The sequence below is a fragment of the Phoenix dactylifera genome, chromosome 10 (genome assembly GCF_051530095.1).
Source record: "Phoenix dactylifera cultivar Ajwa chromosome 10, Ajwa_hap1_PhDact_Kaust_v1.1, whole genome shotgun sequence".
Taxonomy (NCBI): Eukaryota; Viridiplantae; Streptophyta; class Magnoliopsida; order Arecales; family Arecaceae; genus Phoenix; species Phoenix dactylifera.
This window is the reverse complement of record NC_143199.1, coordinates 10346611-10367198: the sequence shown is the minus strand read 5'-3', so window position 1 is coordinate 10367198 and position 20588 is coordinate 10346611. Positions and strand designations below refer to the sequence as shown.

The window sequence follows — 20588 nt, the reverse complement described above, 5'->3', positions numbered from 1 at the left end:
CGGTTGAGGGCACTTAAAGGATGATACACATTTGGCCGGTCTTGAACCAAGCATACTACCTCGTATTACTTGGGATGGCTAAAACAATCCTTTTTGCAATTAAATGTTTGAAATGAAGTTGGGAGAAGAAAAGACTAACTAGGGAGATTGGCTTGTAGGACCAAAGCTTGGTTTTTGAAAATTATTCAAGCTAGGTTTATATTCTCTCATCTTTTTTCCCTTATTTCAGAAATCCAAGTGGAATCTTGTTTTCTTGTAATAATCACATGGAAATTGTTGAATGAGGATTCAATATTGCTTGATCATTGGATTCATATATAGGGCATGGCTTTGAGATCAAAATCAATGATATTTGATGTTGTAATGAACCCCAAAACTTACACAAAAATTGTATAAATCTGAAATAGTCCAAAAATGGCTGATCAAGACATGCAGACGGCTCTCTATGCAAATCCATTAACACCATTTGTCAGCACAGTCCTCGATATGATGCGTCTTGTACCACCCCAGGTGGGCATGCTCCCATACCTTGATATTCCAACTCTTGGTTTAAAATTATAGACATGACCAAACCTATGATGCCATATATTATGAGGTGATGATGGTATTGTAGAAAAAAAAAGGGCAACATTAAGAGTAGGAAGATGACAATCAAGGTTCGCCGAACCAGTATTGAAAGACATACTAGCCGATGACAGGTTTGGCATGATACGGTTCCGTATCATGCCTTTCTAGAGCATACCAAAATAGGGAAACCTAGAGAGGGAGGGGGAGAGGGAGAAGGAGAGAAAGGAAGAGAGAGAGGGAGGAGAGATAGGAAGAGAGAGAGGGAGGATGAGAGGGAGAGGGAGAGGGAGAGAGTGCAACTTACCTAGGTTGCACGACGTTGTCTTCAACTGGCCGGGGATGGAGGGGCTTGGTTAGGGTTTTGACACTGTACAAGGGGCGAATGAAATTGGCCGCAGCCCTACAAGAGGATCGCAATCGCAGTCCTCTATTACAAATCCATTTTTTTATTTTTAAATTTTGAATTGAAGTTGGCAGATTGTTTGCCAACTTCAATTCGAAATTTAAAAAGACAAAAGGGTTTCAAAATAGAGGACCGGGATTGCAATCCTCTTCTTTGTTCCCTTTCCCCCTTGTTCCACCGGATGACACTATGGTTGGTCCTCTTTCTCTCTCTCCCCCCCTTCTTGGCGATGGAAGAGGGCGATCATGCATTTTTTATATGCCGAACCGAATGGGACGATTGAAGCATGCCTTTTCAATAATATATTTGTAGAGCTGTTTCACCTATGTCCATTTCCAATCATTCATCAAGAGTTGAGCAAAAACAAAATGAGATAATGCCATGGCAATCATTAAGTTGGCCAATGAAAATATATTTGTAGTATGAAAGACAAAACAAAAAACATCCATCTACAGGTGGATAGTGATAGTCAACTTTAAAGACCACGCAATAGCACGTATCTAGTAGGATAGTGATTACGGGTATCGATCCACAGAGATTGGGGTATAGTTGTTTTCTTAAAAAAAAATATTTAAAAGAAAAAGTTTGTGAAGAAAATTAAACTAAGAAATTTAATAAAAGAAAATACAATTAAAATGATATCAGTTTGGGGGAACCTAGGGCAAGGAATTCACCACTAACATCGGAATAAGGGTTATTTATATTTTAATTCGTTCTTAGATTAACATGCAAATTGGCTACAAGCCCTATAAGCATTCAAATAAAATTTCACAAAAGTAATTTAGGAACATCCATCTTCAGTTAGCATGAAATGTCTACCCTAAACTAATGTGGCAGGACACTGCATCTTCCTTAAGCATGGATGATCTTACATTAACTTAGTGATCATGAAAAACAGTTGTATAAACATCATACTTAAAATCACAGAAATTAAATATGGGATGAAATAAAATATTCATTAAGAACAGAATAAAGTTTATACAACTCCAAGAATAGAAATCAAAAATATAAAACCCGTATCCCTTTGTTAGGGCTGCATCCAGCCCTAGTGAAGAGATCAGCCTTCCATGGTATGGGAGGTAGCAGCAACGACGCAGAAGGCCTTCATCATGACTGGGTTCCTCCCTTCTTCGTCTTCCCTCTCAGACTAATCTCAACACGAACTGAATAAAAATCAAACTCCCTCATATATTTTGTTCTTTCCGTGGGGAGTTATTCCCATAATACCTCTTCCTTATTTCGAATCATGGATAAGGATGAACCCTTTGCCGTTGGGATGAAGTTTGGCCTGATTCGCTGGACTGCTGTGGTTCGGATCTTGGATCCGGCTGCTGGGATGCTGATCAAAGGAGAAGATGCGTGAAGCAGGGGAATGACGATCACGGCTGAGAGAAGATGCCGAAAGATGCGTGAGGATAAATCGTGGGGAAGGAAGGCTGGGATCTTGCTGGAGTTGGACGTGAAGCTCGGGATACTGTGAACAGATGCGTGGAAGAAGATTACAAGGCAGGTTCGGATCCGTGAGTTGCTGTCCGTGGGCGACGAAAGAAATCGGCGCTTCTTCAACGCGGAGAGGATCTTGAACGCGGCTGGGACGCGTTGGATTCATCATGGGCGATGGATTTGCTGGACAACTGCGAATGGGAGGGAGTTTGGAACTTATCCGAAGCAGGGGATGAAGGTTGGATGGATCCTTCGGCTGTGGTGTGGAGCTGGGAATCTAGTTGGGATAAGGATTGGTCTTTTTGGGAGGAAGGATTGATCTGTTGGGATGAGGAGATTGCTGGGATTTTGAATGCGGAAGGGAGAGTGAAGTTGAGAATATCTCGGCCGGGAAGAAGTGGTTCCGAAACATGGGATTGGCTGCAGGAGAAATCCGTGGATGGTGAGTGATCCGGAAGGATGAAGCTGCGGGCGTGGAGCAGCATGTAAACGGGATGAAAAGATTTCCGGTAGAGAGGAATGTCGTGTGAGACTTCATTCGTGGACAAATGGGATCAAGCCAAAAGAAGAGGATGCGGTTCATACGGCTGGGAACAGGGGATTCGGATAAAGCTTGGATGATGTTTGAGAGTATCTCGGCTGAGGCTTTGGGATCCGGCTGTAGGCGTTTGAGAAGATCTCGGAGGGAGAGGATGAGGATGCTGGGAAAATGTGGACGTGGGAAGCACAGGAGATTCGGGAAGATGAAGCTAAGGAGGGATGTTTGGATTGCGGAAGACGTGGTCCTGTTCCGCTGAAGCAAGGAGAGTTGGATTTGGTGGAAAATCCGGATGGGGTTGATCCGGAATAATGGCTGGGACATTGAAATGTTGACGCGGAGATTTGGAGGGAAATTGGTTGCTTTGGGATTCGTGCAAATATGATGGTATGCTTTGAGATCTGAGAGACAAATAATTGAAGGGATTTTATTGTTTTTGAGATTAAAATAGGAGAATTGAATCATGTGAAAAAAGAGTTGGAACGAGTGGGAAGAAATTTAGGTGAACTTGTGAAGAGTCAGGAATTAATGGGAAGCACTGGGTTCTGGAGAAGAGTTCTTGGAGTCGACTCTGGAGGATGTAAAATTATGAAATGATGCAGTGTTAGTTTAGGCTTTACCTCATTAAGCTTGACTTGACCTGCATACATTAAGCTCAATCAGTAAATAAATAAGTAAAACTCGAATTACCTTTAATAATTTATTAAAATGCAGTGATGAAGGTAACACATTTTTTTAGTTGAATTTACAAAATATGTGAATTAAAATAATGATAAGTGCTATGAATAAGATATTAATTTGTGCATTATTTAGCACTTATCACACCCTCCAACCTACATTTTGCTAGTCCTCGAGCAAAATAAAAAACTAACTCACTTTCGTAGGAATCGCGATTGCATTTACCATATGCAATAAGGCTTTAAACCCCTAGGTGGCCCTAGTGGACGAGTTTTGTCTCGTGAGGGTTTCCGGCTCAGATACCCACAAACTGCTGTCTAAAGAATTTATTTTATTGTTTTATAAAATCTAATTTCAAATGCATTGATGCCAATAATTTCAAAAGCACACAAAGTTTAATTACTAAGTCAGCCCAAATCCTATGTCAGTATGCAACTTAAGTTGAAGTCGTTAAGTTTCCGTTAGGGAGTTGTAAGACTTTTTATACTTGGGTGCTCGGTGATATCTGGACCATACACAAGCTAAGACTTTAGATTCCCCAAAATACTGCTAAAACTAGTAGTTTCCAAGAATTGATCAGATAAGACCTAATCACTGATTCAAAATCATTCTATCTTGCAGGATTTCGAGAGTTGTGGATGTTTACTTTAATACCTCATGGGCTTTATCTGTAATATTCCAGTTTACTCGAATTTTTACAACGACGGCTTTTACATTATTGTCTTTTTCAAGGTCAATATTATTTTCTCTTTCTCTATTTTTTTTACTTTGTATAAATTACGCACTTTTACTCTTGTAATGATTCCTCCGTGTAGCGAGCATTCAGTCAACACTCCCACACCAGATGGCATAAGGTGTTGGGCATCAAGACTCCCCTACGGACCTATGCTCGCGTTTCTCATACAAGCCCGCTGACCTTTGACAATAGATAGCCCTTTTCGATGTACCTGACTAAATTCACCTCTTTTTTCTTTTTTTTTTTTTAAAAAAAAAATAAGATCATGGTGAATTAGATAGGTATGATTCATCAGGACTCAAGGTTGCTACCAGATTTAACAACATAATGTTGAACCTAACCCTTAGAAGTGCAGGCCATATGTGTTGTGAAATTCCAAAGTAAAAATTATCTTACAACTCACTAAAAGAACTTTTAATGAAAAGAACTCAAATTGTCTTACTCTTGACTAGTCATTAGGCTTTTTAGATTTTATATACTTTGTGTGTTTATCATTTCAGCACTAAAGCATAGAAATTAGTTTTTTTTTTCAAGTAAAAATTCGAAAAACTTATTCACAAAATCAAAAATTTCGAATTTTTTTTTTAAAAATTTTCAATCTCATATCCCCCAACCTAAATCAGACATTGTCCTCAATGTTTTTTTTTAATATTGTATTATTTTATTATTATTATTATTATTATTATTATTATTATTTTGGACGAAAATATGATGCATATGGAGGATAGAAGTATTTTACCTTAGTTGCATCAGTAATATGAGGACTCCTGCTAAGAAATTGAAAAAAATGCAATAAGAAAAAAAATGCAAAAATGACCTACGAAAATTGGATTGCCTCCCAACAAGCGCTAAGTTTAACGTCTTCAGTCAGACGCAGATCATCCTTAATTATATCATGCCGGGCTCATGTCGAGTTTTCCAAGGAAGAAAATTTGTGGGAGACTGATTGTTGGGCAAGGAGTTGACTGCTTCTATGGCCTTGTCTATTTCAAAGTTAAAATGGGCCAAGTATGTTTTCAGAGGGTCATCTGCCAAAATATAGGGAAGGGTTTTTTCTACAAGATCGTCCATTTTGTCTATTAGGAAGCACTCAACTTCTTTTGCGGGTTGATCAGAGGCACGAAATATATTTAACTTGACCTTCATATTTCCAAAAGATATATTCATCACCCCAGTTCTACAATTTATACTCGTATTGGCTGTAGCTAAAAAGGGACGACCTAGAATCATAGGGATCTGTTTCTTAAGATTAGGCACAGGTTCCATATCAAGGACGATAAAATCGACTGGAAAATAGAATTTGTCTGCCTTGACTAGGACGTCTTCAATTATTCCTCGTGGTATTTTTACAGATCGATCAGCCAATTGAAGAGATACCGAGGTTGGTTTTAACTCACCTAACCCAAGTTTCTCATAAACTGAGTAAGGTAAAAGGTTGACACTTGCTCCTAGATCTAAGAGTGCTCGATCAATTAAATTATTTCCTAAGACACAGGAGATGGTGGGAGCACCAGGATCTTTGAATTTCGGAGGGGTGTTGTGTTGGAGAATAGAACTCACTTGCTCAGTTAGGAAGACCTTTTTAGGCACATGTGTCCTAGATTTTCGCTTTTGGGTATAAAGGTCTTTGAGAAATTTAGCATAGGAGGGAACTTGTCTAATAGCATCAAGAAGCGGGAGGTTAATTTTGACTTGTTTGAAAACCTCCATCATCTCCTCTAGTGAAGTTTCCTTTTTGCCAAAGGGAGAGGGTGAATTAAGAGCTTCAGGAAATGGGGCCTTTGGGATGTGAGTTTTGGCAGAAGGTGGACTAGCTGAAGAAGAAGAAGAAGGTTTTAGATTTTCATTTAACATATTTCTATCTTCTTCTTCACCTTTCTTATTGTTGTCCTCCCCAATCTTATTGTCTACTACACGTCCACTCCTTAGGGTAGTCAAAGCATTGGCTTGTTCATGATGAATTGTATTTAGTTGATTTTCTTGAGCCATGTATTGTCCCCTAGGATTACTTAGTGGTTGGCTTGGAATCTTTCCTTCCTCTCGCTTGTTCAGTGCATTAGCTAGTTGCCCCATTTGGGATTCTAGCTTGGCGATGGATTGCGTGTGAGAGTGCACCAATTGTGTAATAGTTTCCAAACCTTGAAGGGCGGTCAACACTTTCTTCTCAAAGGCTGTGTTTCTTTGGGATGGAGGAGGATTGTGTTGAAATTGAGTCGAGGGACGGTAGGGATGCATATTTTGTGGGGTTTGAAAATTCTGAGGGTTTTGAAAATTTTGGGAGTAGGGTTGGGCAGTATTCGAAGCTTGCTGCTTCCAAGAAAAGTTTGGATGATTTCGCCATCCCGGGTTGTAAGTGGTAGAATATGGATCATTATCCGGTCGGGATTGTGTTTGGGCAGCATTTACTTGTTCTTGCACAAATTCAGGAAATTGAGCTGCGGAAGGGCATTCATGAATAGGGTGAGACGGGCTAGAACAAAGAGCACAGACTTGTGCTTGGGGAAAGTTTGGAAGCTGTTCTCTAGACATTAGCTGGTCCAACTTGCGGGATAGTGCATCTACTTTGTCAGATAGACCTATGGACTGGCTAACTTCATATATGGTCCCTTTTCTTTAAGAACTCGGGGGTGCTTGACGAGCGGAGGAGGCATGGTGGAGGAAATTTTCATTAAGGTTTTCAAACATCTGCCATGCCTCATGCTCACTCTTAAGCATGAAAGTTCCCCCACAAGAAGCATCAACCATTTGACGATTTCGTTCAGACAACCCGTCATAAAAGCATTGCACTAACTGCCATTTGGGTATTTGATGATGCGGACATTTTCGGAGTAAATCTCTAAATTTTTCCCAGGTTTCATGAAATTCTTCACCGTTAGATTGGGAGAAGCTCGTGATCGCACGCCTAAATTGGTTCGTTCTTTCTATGGAAAAATATTTTTTCAGAAATTCATGTTGCATTTGAGCCCAAGAGAGAATGGAATTGGCTTCTAATGAATGGAGCCACTGCTTAGCTCTATCCTTAAGGGAAAAAGGAAACAGCCTAAGTTTTAGAGCATCATCAGTGAAGTTCTGAATTTTGACAGTAGTGCAGATCTCAAGAAACTCATCTAAATGTTTGTATGGGTCTTCATTGTTGAGTCCATAAAAAGATGGGAGCATTTGTATCACACTAGACTTTATTTCATACTGTACAGCAGCAGTGGTATCAGGTAGTCGAATACAAGATGGAGAGGTATAAATGGAAGGAGTAAAGTACTCCTTTAACAGTTTGGGTTGTTCTTCAGCCATCTCGATAAGTGGTGTAAATCCTATTGTTCTATAGGTGCGGATTTCGGCTCGAAGGGCCCTAATAGAACGCTCTATTTCAGAATCAAAAGGTATTAATTCAGGAGATCTGGAACGACACCCTAGCATACACTAAAACTTTTCTGATCAATCAAGTGCAGTCAAGCATTCATTAAAATAAAACACATCAAATCCTTGTGTTTACCCTAAAATCACTAGACAGCTCCTAACTGGTTTGAAGAGGGCACCTAAGCCTCCAATCCGGTCTAATAACTGAGTTGACCAGGTAAGCTCCCAGGTAAGTGGGGGGGTTACAATGCGTTGCAAAGGTCCCACTTAAAAACCACTTGCCTCGAACAGATGAACTGTCTCCCTTGGGACAAAGCTTGCCTAGACATCAACTGAGCCACAGAGTGAAATTGGTGCAACTTTCGGTGATCTTCGTCCTATTGAGCTCGAATGTCCCTAGGAGCCAACGTCTAATTGATTTTAATTAAAGTGATAGCTATGTGCGAATTGGTTCACCTAATTTGGGCAAGAATCTGGTGATGAAATCCAGTTCTTATCTTGTTGGGGTGATTGCCCTTACTATGTGCGGATTAATTGGTGTATGTGTATCAAGCATGCATTGACACTTTTACTGAAATTAAAATCAAACAATCACCACAAAATTTCAAGCAAACTGGGAATCAATTTAAACAAGAAAGGTTTAAAGGTTACCAAAGGAAATTTCTCCAGCAAATTTTTTTTTATTTTTAGGCAAACCTCTACAGCATTCCTTTTTCAGCAGTTCCCTTTTTGATCGTCCCAGATTTCCTCTTCGATTCCTGATCAAATAATACCAAAAGAAAAACCAAAAATTAGTAAGAGCGAAGAATGAGATAAGGAAAGTAACAAAAATAGAAAATATTTTTATTTTATTTTAGATATATATATATATTTTGAAAGTTTAATTTATGAAAAGAAAAACAACTATGCTAGCAATCCCCGGCAACGGCGCCAAAAATTGATAGTCAACTTTAAAGACCACGCAATAGCACGTATCTAGTAGGATAGTGATTACGGGTATCGATCTACAGGGATTGGGGTATAGTTGTTTTCTTAAAAAAAAAATATTTAAAAGAAAAAGTTTTTGAAGAAAATTAAACTAAGAAATTTAATAAAAAAAAATGCAATTAAAATGATATCAGTTTGGGGGAACCTAGGGCAAGGAATTCACCACTAACATCGGAACAAGGGTTATTTATATTTTAATTCGTTCTTGGATTAACATGCAAATTGGCTACAAGCCTTATAAGCATTCAAATAAAATTTCACAAAAGTAATTTAGGAACATCCATCTTCAGTTAGCATGAAATGTCTACCCTAAACTAATGCGGCTGGACACTGCATCTTCCCTAAGCATGGATGATCTTACATTAACTTAGTGATCATGAAAAACAGTTGTATAAACATCATACTTAAAATCACAGAAATTAAATATGGGATGAAATAAAATATTCATTAAGAACAGAATAAAGTTTATACAACTCAAGGAAATAGAAATCAAAAATATAAAATCCGTATCCCTTTGTTAGGGCTGCATCCAGCCCTAGTGAAGAGATCAGCCTTCCATGGTATCGGAGGTAGCAACAACGACGCAGAAGGCCTTCATCATGACTGGGTTCCTCCCTTCTTCGTCTTTCCTCTCAGACTAATCTCAACACGAACTGAATAAAAATCAAACTCCCTTCCTCATATATTTTGTTATTTCCGTGGGGAGTTATTCCCATAATACCCAAAAGTTCTCTCTCCCCTTTTATTCTTGTGGGAACTCAACCTGAGAAGAGCCGAAGAGGAGGGGATCCCCAGCCAAGTTGCTTCCTCTGTTTCACGCCTGGCCTTTTATAGGCTCCAATCTCTCTTTCCTCTTCCTTATTTCGAATCATGGGTAAGGATGAACCCTTTGCTGTTGGGATGAAGTTTGGCCTGATTCGCTGGACTGCTGTAGTTCGAATCTTGGATCCGGCTGCTGGGATGCTGATCAAAGGAGAAGATGCGTGAAGCAGGGGAATGACGATCACGGCTGAGAGAAGATGCCGAAAGATGCGTGAGGATAAATCGTGGGGAAGGAAGGCTGGGATCTTGCTGGAGTTGGACGTGAAGCTCGGGATACTGTGAACAGACGCGTGGAAGAAGATTACAAGGCAGGTTTGGATCCGTGAGCTGCTGTCCGTGGGCGATGGAAGAAATCGGCGTTTCTTCAACGCGGCTGGGACGCGTTGGATTCATCATGGGCGATGAAGGATTTGCTGGACAACTGCGAATGGGAGGGAGTTTGGAACTTATCCGAAGCAGGGGATGTAGGTTGGATGGATCCTTCGGCTGTGGTGTGGAGCTGGGAATCTAGTTGGGATAAGGATTGGTCGGTTTGGGAGGAAGGATTGATCTGTTGGGGTGAGGAGATTGCTGGGATTTTGAATGCGGAAGGGAGAGTGAAGTTGAGAATATCTCGGCTGGGAAGAAGTGGTTCCGAAACAGGGGATTGGCTGCAGGAGAAATCCGTGGATGGTGGAGTGATCCGGAAGGATGAAGCTGCGGACGTGGAGCAGCATGTAAACGGGATGAAAAGATTTTCGGGAGAGAGGAATGTCGTGTGAGACTTCATTCGTGGACAAATGGGATCAAGCCAAAAGAAGAGGATGCGGTTCATACGGTTGGGAACAGGGAATTCGGATAAAGCTTGGATGATGTTTGAGAGTATCTCGGCTGAGGCTTTGGGATCCGGCTGTAGGTGTTTGAGAAGATCTCGGAGGGAGAGGATGAGGATGCTGGGAAAATGTGGACGTGGGAAGCACAGGAGATTCGGGAAGATGAAGCTAAGGAGGGATGTTTGGATTGCGGAAGACGTGGTCCTGTTCCGCTGAAGCAAGGAGAGTTGGATTTGGTGGAAAATCCGGATGGGGTTGATCCGGAATAATGGCTGGGACATTGAAATGTTGACGCGGAGATTTGGAGGGAAATTGGTTGCTTTGGGATTCGTGCAAATATGATGGTATGCTTTGAGATCTGAGAGACAAATAATTGAAGGGATTTTATTGTTTTTGAGATTAAAATAGGAGAATTGAATCATGTGAAAAAAGAGTTGGAACGAGTGGGAAGAAATTTAGGTGAACTTGTGAAGAGTCAGGAATTAATGGGAAGCACTGGGTTCTGGAGAAGAGTTCTTGGAGTCGACTCTGGAGGATGTAAAATTATGAAATGATGCAGTGTTAGTTTAGGCTTTACCTAATTAAGCTTGATTTGACCCGCATACATTAAGCTCAATCAGTAAATAAATAAGTAAAACTCGAATTACTTTTAATAATTTATTAAAATGCAGTGATGAAGGTAACACATTTTTTTAGTTGAATTTACAAAATATGTGAATTAAAATAATAATAAGTGCTATGAATAAGATATTAATTTGTGCATTATTTAGCACTTATCAGATAGTTTGTTGGAGACAATGGAATAACCATCAATAGCATATAGACTTGAAGTGGCAATAGCAAGGATATGTTAATGGGAAAAAGGGCGGAACCTCAAGCATTTAGGGCTTAGAGTTGCTTGAGATATGTATGGTAGGATTGCTTATGGTAATAATGGTTGCACATATGAGGGTTTCAACTAAGCTAGGTACATGATAAGGGTCTTAAAGGGAGGAGTGGCGGTCATAAAAGCAAGAGGCTAGGGCATAGTAGACATGATAACAGTGATGACAAAAGCATTGAATAATTGTTGTTGCATCTTGGCATCTTAGAAGTGGTATCTAATTAGATGGTCGAATTCTGACAATACCCATGAAAGATCATGTCAGAAAAGTAGAAGCATTCAATGAGTTAGTCGATGGTTATCAAGAGCATTTAAGATTTGGGGGAAAAAAGCATGATTATAGGTTTTCGATCAATTCAACAATAGATAAGTCTCCTTAACAAGCTAGTTAAAGAGCAATGTCAAGACATTGGTAGAGAGGGATGCAAGAAATGCTGAACCGACCTGTACCGGCCGGTTCAGCCTGTACCAAACCGGTACCAGCGCCGACCGGTCCGGTTCGGCATTAAAAAATGGATCCGGCTCTTATGGGGCCGGAACTGACCTAAACCGGCCGATACTAGATGCGTACCGGATGGAACCGGACGGTTCTGTCTGGTATAGGTTGGAATTGGTACGAACCGACCGGTTCGCATTGGTTTGCTAAAGCACGCGGGTCGGTTTGCACCGGTTTTCTGGTTCGCATTGGTTTGCCACAGCGCGCCGCCCGCGCGCTGTGGGTAGTGTGCCATTGATTTGGCAATTCATCCCCTTAAAATCCTGATGTTGATGCATTAGAAGTCCGCGGCGCGCTGTGGGCAGTGCGCCATTGATTTGTTAATTCATCCCCTTAAAATCCTGATGTTGATGCATTAGAAGTCAAAGGTTCAATTACTAGTACTAGTGCCCATACTAGTACCTTTTTAGTACAGTATGATTTTGTAGACACATTATACATCTTTTAGTGCCTATATAGTACTAGTGAGGTGTTTTACCATGTATTCGTACCTCAGTTGTAGAAACCTTTTACCTAGGTTAACATATCCACTTTGGAAATTCCCTGAAAACTTGAATCGGCACCAGCTTCCCTAGTGCATCCTTCAAATAAATAAAGGGTATCCTAGTGCATGACTCTTCTGCCATTGCAGGGTCTAGGACAGATGTATGTAGCCTTATCCCCACTTGTAGAGTGGCAAGTTCCACGTTTCAAACCTGTGACTTTTAAGTGACAATGGGGCAACCTTATTGTTGCACCAAGCATGGTCTGCTGAACCGTCCCGTACCGGCCGGTTCAGCACGTACCAGACCGGTTCGGTACGATGGTAGAAAATGGTTCCGACCCTAAAGAGGCCGAACCGAACGGTACGGAGGCGTACTGGTGGGAATCGGACCGGTTCTCACCGGTACAAGCTTGATACCGCCTTGTACTGGTGTGAACCGGACTGGTTTTTATCGGTACGGCTTCAGAGTACCGCGCGCTGGGCAGCCCGGAATGCTGGCACAACGGACAAGTATGCCAATATGGAGGAGGCCATGGCCTCCCATCGCGTATCTACTGGCGGGAGATCTCCCTAAGGAGGCAAGAGGGGGCTTGCGGCGACCCAAGAGCCCTCTTTGGAAGTTTGAAAGGTATAATCCTCTTACTGCTTCGAGGACTTATATCCTTATGGAGATTGATGGTCGAGGCTACCTGCGCCCTTCGCATCGGATGAAGGGCTTGGTGACTAAGAGAGACCAGAAGAAGTATTGCCACTTCATCGGGTTCACGACCATGACACCGAAGATGGCATCGAGCTCAAGGATGAAATTGAGGCACTCATTCGGTGCGAGCAGCTGGACCGGTACGTGTGCACTCGGCAAGACCGGAGAGCGCCCACTTCGGCCTCTGATCCGCCATCCTCGGAGCTGATCGATAATTGTTCGACTACTAGGATCATCAACTCCATCTCCAGCGGTCCTACCGAGGTCCTAGGCACCTCAGGTAGCCGAGCCTCAAGGTCGAGGCTATCCCGAAGAGAGTGCACGGGAGAGAACATCACCTTCTCCAATGCCGACCAAGGGGGACTTCGAACTCATGACCACGCCATAGTTATTTTTCTTACTATTACAAAATACAATGTAAAGAGTGCTTATTGATAATTGAAGCTCGACCGACGTATTATTTTATGATGCTTTCCAAAGAGAGTACTTATTGATAATGGGAGATTGTATGCTGAACAACTTTGGAGAGTCAACACTCATCTGGTCAGTTTCTCGAAAAACTCGGTTCTCATAGGAGTGATCAATCTACCGGTTACTGCAGGACAAGAACTCCGAAGTAACACTTTGAGGCTAGACTTCCTCGTGGTTTGAGTGCCCTCAGCCTGCAATGCAATCTTGGGCTGATCTTGTCTGAACACTTTTTGAGATGTGGTATCCACCTACCATCTGCTCATGCGATTCTCCATGAGGAGCAGAGGTAGAAATTCGAGGTGACCAAGCAATGGTTCGTCAATGCTACATGGCCACCCTCAAAGGAAAGAAGCCGGTAGAAATCCTACTGATCGAGAGGCTGGACACAAGGGACAAGCTGAAGGAGCAATGAGGATAATGGCCGAAGAGTTGGCGCAGGTCCCTTTTCGAAAAGATGAGCCAGACCGAACTGTCTAGATCAGGTCCAGGCTAAGTGAAGAAAACCGAGCTGAAGTGATCAACTTTCTCCGCACAAACACGTATGTCTGCGCCTGGTCGGCTGCTGACGTGCTAGGCATAAGCCCTGAGGTGATGGCTCACGAGCTCAATGTGGACCCGACTCACCGACCTGTGCGGCAGAAGAAAAGGACTTTGCCGCGGAAAGGCAGCAAATCATAAACTAGGAGATTGACAAGCTTTTGGAGGCCGGCTTTGTTCATGAGGCAAGCTGCCCTGACTGGCTAGCCAATGTACTTGTCAGAAAATCTAATGAAAAGTGGTGAGTCTGCATCGATTACACCGATCTGAATATGGCCTACCTAAAAGACCTTCATGAATGCTTTCTTTGGGTACAACCAAATCCCGATGGCGCCCGAGAATGAGGAGAAGATAGCCTTTCTTACTGACAAAGTCCTCTACTATTACAAGGTAATGCCCTTTGGCTTAAAGAATAAAGGGCCACTTACCAGTGCTTTGTCAACAAAATCTTCAAGGAGCAGATTGGCCGAAATATAAAGGTGTACGTGGACGATATGCTCGTGAAAAGTCGAGCAGTGGAGCAGCACATCGTTAACCTGGAGGATTCTTTTGCGACCCTCAGAAGGTACCAAATGAAGTTCAACCTGACGAAGTGCGTTTGTGGGGTCACCACAAAAAAATTTCTAGGATCTATGGTGATGCAGCGAGGCATTAAGGCAAATTCCTAGAAGATCCGAGCAGTGCAAGAGATGCATCCGCCAAGGAATGTAAAAGAAGTCCAACGCCTGATTGGATGGATTGCCGCATTTGCGATATTCGTCTCCAAATCGGTAGAGCGCTCCCTCTCATTCTTCAAGGCCTTGAAGCACCCGAAAAACTTTCATTGGATCGAGGAGTGTCGAGAGGCCTTCGACCAATTGAAGGAGTACCTTAGCTCATCGTCCCTTACAAAACCACAGGTTGGAGAATCCTCTACTTGTATCTGGCCGTTTCTCCTTCTGCTGCGAGTTTAGTCTTGGTGTCGGAAGAAAAAAGGTGCTAGAAGCCGATCTACTACACGAGCCGAATCCTGCAGAATGTCGAGACCAGATATTCCAAGCTTGAGAAGATATATGCCCTTATCATCTCAGCTCGAAAGCTTCGGCCATCTTTTCAGGCCCATTCTGTCACAATCCTAATTGACCAGCTAGTCAAGTAGATCTTGCAGAAGCCCGAAAATGTAGGTCGGCTAGCAAAGTGGGCGGTGGAGCTCGGAGAGTTCGACCTGGAGTACCGACCTCGGCTGCCTATCAAGGCGCAGGTGTTAGCAGATTTTCTGGTGGGGTGCGCCATTGCCGACGAAGATTCTGCCGAGCTTTCCAAAAGGAAGACCATAGAGCGGTCGTGGATCCTGCATGTAGATGGGTCAATAGGCCCGGAGGGCAGTGGGGCTGAACTCATACTCACCAGCTCAGACAGAGTAATCACAGAGTATGCTCTGTGGTTCAAGTTCTCAGCCTTAAATAACGAGGCCGAGTATGAAGCGCTCATCACTGAGCTCGAGCTTTCCAAGAAGCTTGGGGTCCAGCAGCTGAAGTTCTTCAGCGAAAGATGCGGCTGACCTCGTCAAGAAGTGCAATCGATGTCAACGACACACAAACATCCAATGACGACTAGCTGTCCCGATGACACCGATCAGTGCCTCTTGGCTATTGGCACAGTGGGAAATTGACATCCACGGACCCTTCGTAATGGCGACAGGGCAGCACAAGTTCCTCTTTGTGGCGTGGACTACACCAAGCGGGCAGAAGCTGAGCCGGTGACTCGGATCACCGAGGCAAATGCTCGGGACTGTCTGGAAGGCCATGCTCTGCAAGTTCGGGTTCTCTCAAATTATCATAGACAACGAGCGTTAATTCGACAATGCCCGATTCAAAGAGTTCTGCTCCGAGCTCGGGATCGACCATCGGTTCACCTCAGTGGCACATCCGCAGACCAATGGGGAAGTCGAGGTGACCAACTGGACTATCTTGCTATGGCTAAAGGGAAGGCTCGATCGAGCAAAAGGGTTGTGGGCCGAAAGAGCTATACAATGTCCTATGGGCATACCGCACAACACATCGGATTTTCACCGGAGAAACGCCCTTCAAGCTCGCCTTTGGAATGGAGGCGATGATCCTACTGGAGATCGGGCTTCCATCACTCTAGGTAAAAAGCTCCAACGATTAGACGAATTTAGGTCGGCTCTGGGCTAATCTCGATCTGCTGGAAGAAACCAGAGAGCAAGCTCAAGTCCGCCTAGCAATGTACTAGAGGAAAGCTACTCGGTACTACAACTCCAGAATCAAAGGCAAGCTCTTTCGACCTAGCGACCTCGTCTTAAGGAAAACTGAAGTGTCACAGCTAGGGAAACTTGAGAAGCTGAGCCCAAACTAGGAAGGCCCATACCGCATGATTGAAGCAGTGCGGCTAGGAACATATAGGCTTGAGCACCTTGACGGTGCTCCTATCCCACGAACTTGAAACTCCGACAACCTCTGCATCTATTATCATTAAAGCTCATTGTAGTCCGAACTGATTTTCAATAAAAATTCTCTTATTGTGCGTCTTTCAGATTGGATGACTATGACAGACGTATTCAATTTTGGTACACCCCAGAGGCGCATGGGCCCCAACAAGGGAGATACCCTAGGGGCACCTGGGGCCTCCTCAAGTCGAGCCCACTTGGAATTCCTTTAGGACCATAGTCCAGAGATGCTTCTAGGACCATAGTCCAAAAATGAACAAGCCGAGCCCACTCGGAATTCTTCTAGGACTATAGTCTAGAGATGCCTCTAGGGCCATTGTCCAGAGATGAACAAGCCGAGCCCATTCGAAATTTCTTTAGGACCATAGTCTAGAGATGCCTCTGGGACCATAGTCCAGAGATGAACAAGCTGAGCCCACTTGGAATTTTTTTGGGACCATAGTCCAGATATGAACAAGCCGAGCCCACTCGATATTCCTTTGGGACTATAGTCCAGGGATTCCTCTGGGACCATAGTCTAGAGATGAACAAGCTGAGCCCACTCGAAATTTTTCTGGAACCATAGTCAAGATAATCAACTAAGGAGGCACCTCGTGCCGACCCTTGACCTCCTTCAATCAAACCCACTCGGAATTTCTCTAGGACCATAGTTCAGAGATGAACAAGACGAGCCTACTCGGAATTTCTCTAGGACCATAGTCTAGAGATGAGCAACTATGGAGACACCCTGGACTGACTTGGGACCTTCTTAAGCCGAGCCCACTCGGAATTCTTTGAGAGCCGAACTCCGGAAAGATTGACAGAAGAGACCAAGACAGGCTAAAGCCCTACAAGGGGAAGAGTTCGGTGCAACGATCTGAACTCAAGCCAAGAAATGAACAAGTAAAGGCTGAAGCCAGGTATTTTGAAAATTTTCTTACATTATCTTTTAGTACATGCATTGACCTCGGCAGAAATCGAGCAAAAAGAGATACAAGAAAAGATCGAAGCTCGGGGCGATGACCTGAGCTCAAGCAAAAAAAACAAACAACAAGAACAAAAGCCGAAGTCATGTACTTTGGAAAATTCTTTACTTTCATTAGTTTTAAATTTTTACACTTACCTCAGTGGAGGCCAAACAAAAAAAAGAGTACATGCTCGGTTTACCCGAGCGAAAAGAAAAACAAGCAAAAAGATGAAAAGGCAAGACTTCAATCCTCGCCTTCCCCCCCTTCGCCGCTGCCGAGGCCGCCATCGCCATCACTTGCCGAGGTATCTAGTTTCATTCGGTTGAAAAAAAAGTTTCCAACCCAATCTTGCAAGATGCAGATCTTTGTGAAGACCTTCGCCAGCAAGACCATTACCCTGGAGGTCGACTGTTTCCGAGAGGTTACTGAACAATATATTCAATGCTTATCACATCTAACTGTTTGGATTGGCTAATGACTTGCTCAATATATTCAATGATCCATGGATGATGTCACAAAGGGCTTAGGATTAAGTTCACTTGAGAGGCAAGGTTAGATTTTATAGCCTATGTTGCATGGACATGGATGTGAAATTTGGATTCTGACACATATAATTGTCTGACACAGTATGATAAGGAAAGGACATTTGGAGACATGTAGGAAAAATGATATTGTTAACTGAAATCTTTTTGTTTTTAAAATAGTATAAATGAAAAATTATATTTATTTTAAATTAGTATAAATGAAAAGATTGAAAATTTGATTTGTTGAAGTCTTTCAGTATGCAAATTTCTCATGCAAACTCCAAAATTAGTTTAAGGATGTAATCATGCAAGAAACATCACATTTTGCAAAGTTTCTTGACACCGAATTCCTCTAAAAAGAGCAATTGCCCACTTTTAACATCATCATGATGGGTCTAATTTATCATTTGAATATTCCAACTCTCGATCAATCTAAAGCCACAAAAAATCATTTGAATACTCCCACTCACCATCAATCTGAAGCTACAAATATAAAATAAGTATCTAGGTGTCTAAATGTGTCTGACTCAGTATGTATCAGAGACAAATTCTTTGAGCTGGATGCAAGTGCCCAGGTAACACAAGCTATAGCATGAACCTTGGTGGAGGCTTTTGTGCATAGTCAAAACATACAAATGTAAAAGGTTGTCGTCATGGTGAGAATACCAGATACAACCCATAGTAAGATACAATGTAAAGCACTGCACAAAATAGTATGACCTCTGTGCAACTACATTCTTCTACTAGTTTTTTTTATAGAATAGTTCCTCCTAAGTATGAAAACATGGCCTTTTTCTGTTTTGTCTGAATTTGGACAAAATTTTATTTCGTCCATTTCTTTTAATAGAACTCAATTCCATTTTTTCATTATTGTAATCTCCAAACTAGACTGTGGAATGGAAATCCATTTTTAAGAAAATTTCCTCCTTGTTGTGACTCTAAATGAATTTATGTTTTTGTGCATAACAAGCATGGATAATGTTGGAGCAAGATATGGAAGGTCAAACTGGCACTATTGAAAAGGTTTTTGAAAAAGAAAAAATTCACTTTATTTTCACGTTTGAAAAAGGGTTCCCTTTGTTTCACAGATATAAGCCATTTTGGACTTTACGACACCATCATGCCTCTGCCCTTGGATGAAGGCACGTGTTTATTTTAGTCAATGCAAGCAATTGTTAATGGATGCACATGTTATACAAGTTGATGTACACTTAAAACCATACCTATAAGTATTTTAAAAGGAAGGGTCTACTGGTCCCGTAAAATTCAAATCTAGATGTTCCTACAGAAAAAAAAATGTGGTTGTTTTCTGCAAATTTAATAATCAAATGGATTCTTTATGTAATCTAGCTTATTGGTCATGAAATACATTTTGTGTTTTCTTTTGTTGAGATGGATGCTGCTGACTGTAGTATCATAGCGTGCCATGTGTAGAGAGACCCAACCTTGCCATTGTTTTCCTTGACAATTTTGTGATAATACAGAATTAGAGATTCTACGCATAGCATAAGAGTGCAATGTTCTCAATCTTAGGAATGTATTTAATGCACGTGTCAAATATGTGATCCCCTAATGCTATACACCTTCCTTGACAAGTATCTCAGTCATACGATCCTGGTGTACCTATAGTGCTGGAGAGCATATTAAACATTAATCTGTCAATTCCTCTAAATTATTTATTTGACTCCTTTGGTGGAAAAATCTTAATTATACAAGTAAGTGCATTACTAAGATTTAGTTTAGTCAAGCTGGCAGTTGATCAATTGATCAGCTAATGATGATTGCTTCATCTAAAGCTCGTTTCTTTTCTTGATAAACCAGGGAATGCGAGATCCACTCTCCAAATCCAAGTTATTCTTGTCCATGCTCAGAGAGCATTGCATCAGGGTCACAATCAGTGAACTGGATGCAGGTAACTGATTCAGGCTTTCTGATGTAAAATATAATGCTATTATTGTTTAGTTCTTGTACATGTTATGCATTTTATTCAGTGCATATGGTTGATGGTCCATCTGATGCACTGCACTGAAATATGATTTTAAAAAGCTGAAACATCATTGGAGGTCAAGATATATATGCATGGGTCTTGGCACATTTGCTCCTTGTCACCTTATTCATTGTTCATGCTGTTGATGTTCTTTCAGGTCATTGCCCGCATGATGAGCTGCCAGCGGAAGTTAATTCAATCCTAAGTGAATGGATGAGTACAGCTGAAAGTTTCACAAATACAGTTGAAGGAGCTAAATCATTTTAATGTAGCTTGAGCTTTTATTAGACATTGCCTGACATATTTCATTTCCTGAAAAGGTGATTGGCCACTGATAGGTATTTCATAAGGTGTTCACTACATGACACAACATTAATAATTAATGAAAAAATTCAGTTGCCGAAAATTTTGTGCTGCAACTGCCTCCAAGGTATGCTGCCCCTCCTTTTTCACTGCTTGGACAATAAATTCAGCTCAATACCTTTAGCAACTGTCAGGAAGATTGACATTAATTTTATCTCTTGATATTTTTATTTGGTGAATGATTTCCTTGTAGTTGTTGCTTCTTATTTGTTTGTTTTACATTGGGGTTAATCACAGCTTCTTTTTGAGGCTGGACATGAGGTATCTTCATAAATGGATGTGGACTGTAGCTCCCTTTTAGTAGTTTCTTAGAGGCTATTCATCGTTGGAACTTCTATCTGCTTAAGGAGTTCGAATCCTACTTTACATCCTTTTTCACTTGTGTACTTATTTATTATAATAGAATAACA

General features: G+C 41.9%; 1 protein-coding gene across 8 annotated transcripts in view; it reads left to right on the top strand.

Annotated features, from left to right (window-relative positions):
- Positions 1-20221, top strand: part of LOC120103895 (uncharacterized) — a 72729-nt gene extending 52508 nt beyond the window's left edge. For 7 of the 8 annotated variants that reach the window (XM_039114696.3, XM_039114695.3, XM_039114697.3 and 4 more), the window contains 3 exons: positions 19433-19543; positions 19650-19740; positions 19973-20221. In XM_039114696.3, the coding sequence (XP_038970624.1) occupies positions 19433-19543; positions 19650-19740; positions 19973-20082 (312 nt within the window). In that variant the 3' untranslated portion in view covers positions 20083-20221. The remainder of the gene's footprint in view (positions 1-19432; positions 19544-19649; positions 19741-19972) is intronic. The other variant, XM_088705358.2, reaches the window with a different exon arrangement.
- The last annotated feature ends 367 nt before the right edge of the window (positions 20222-20588 follow it).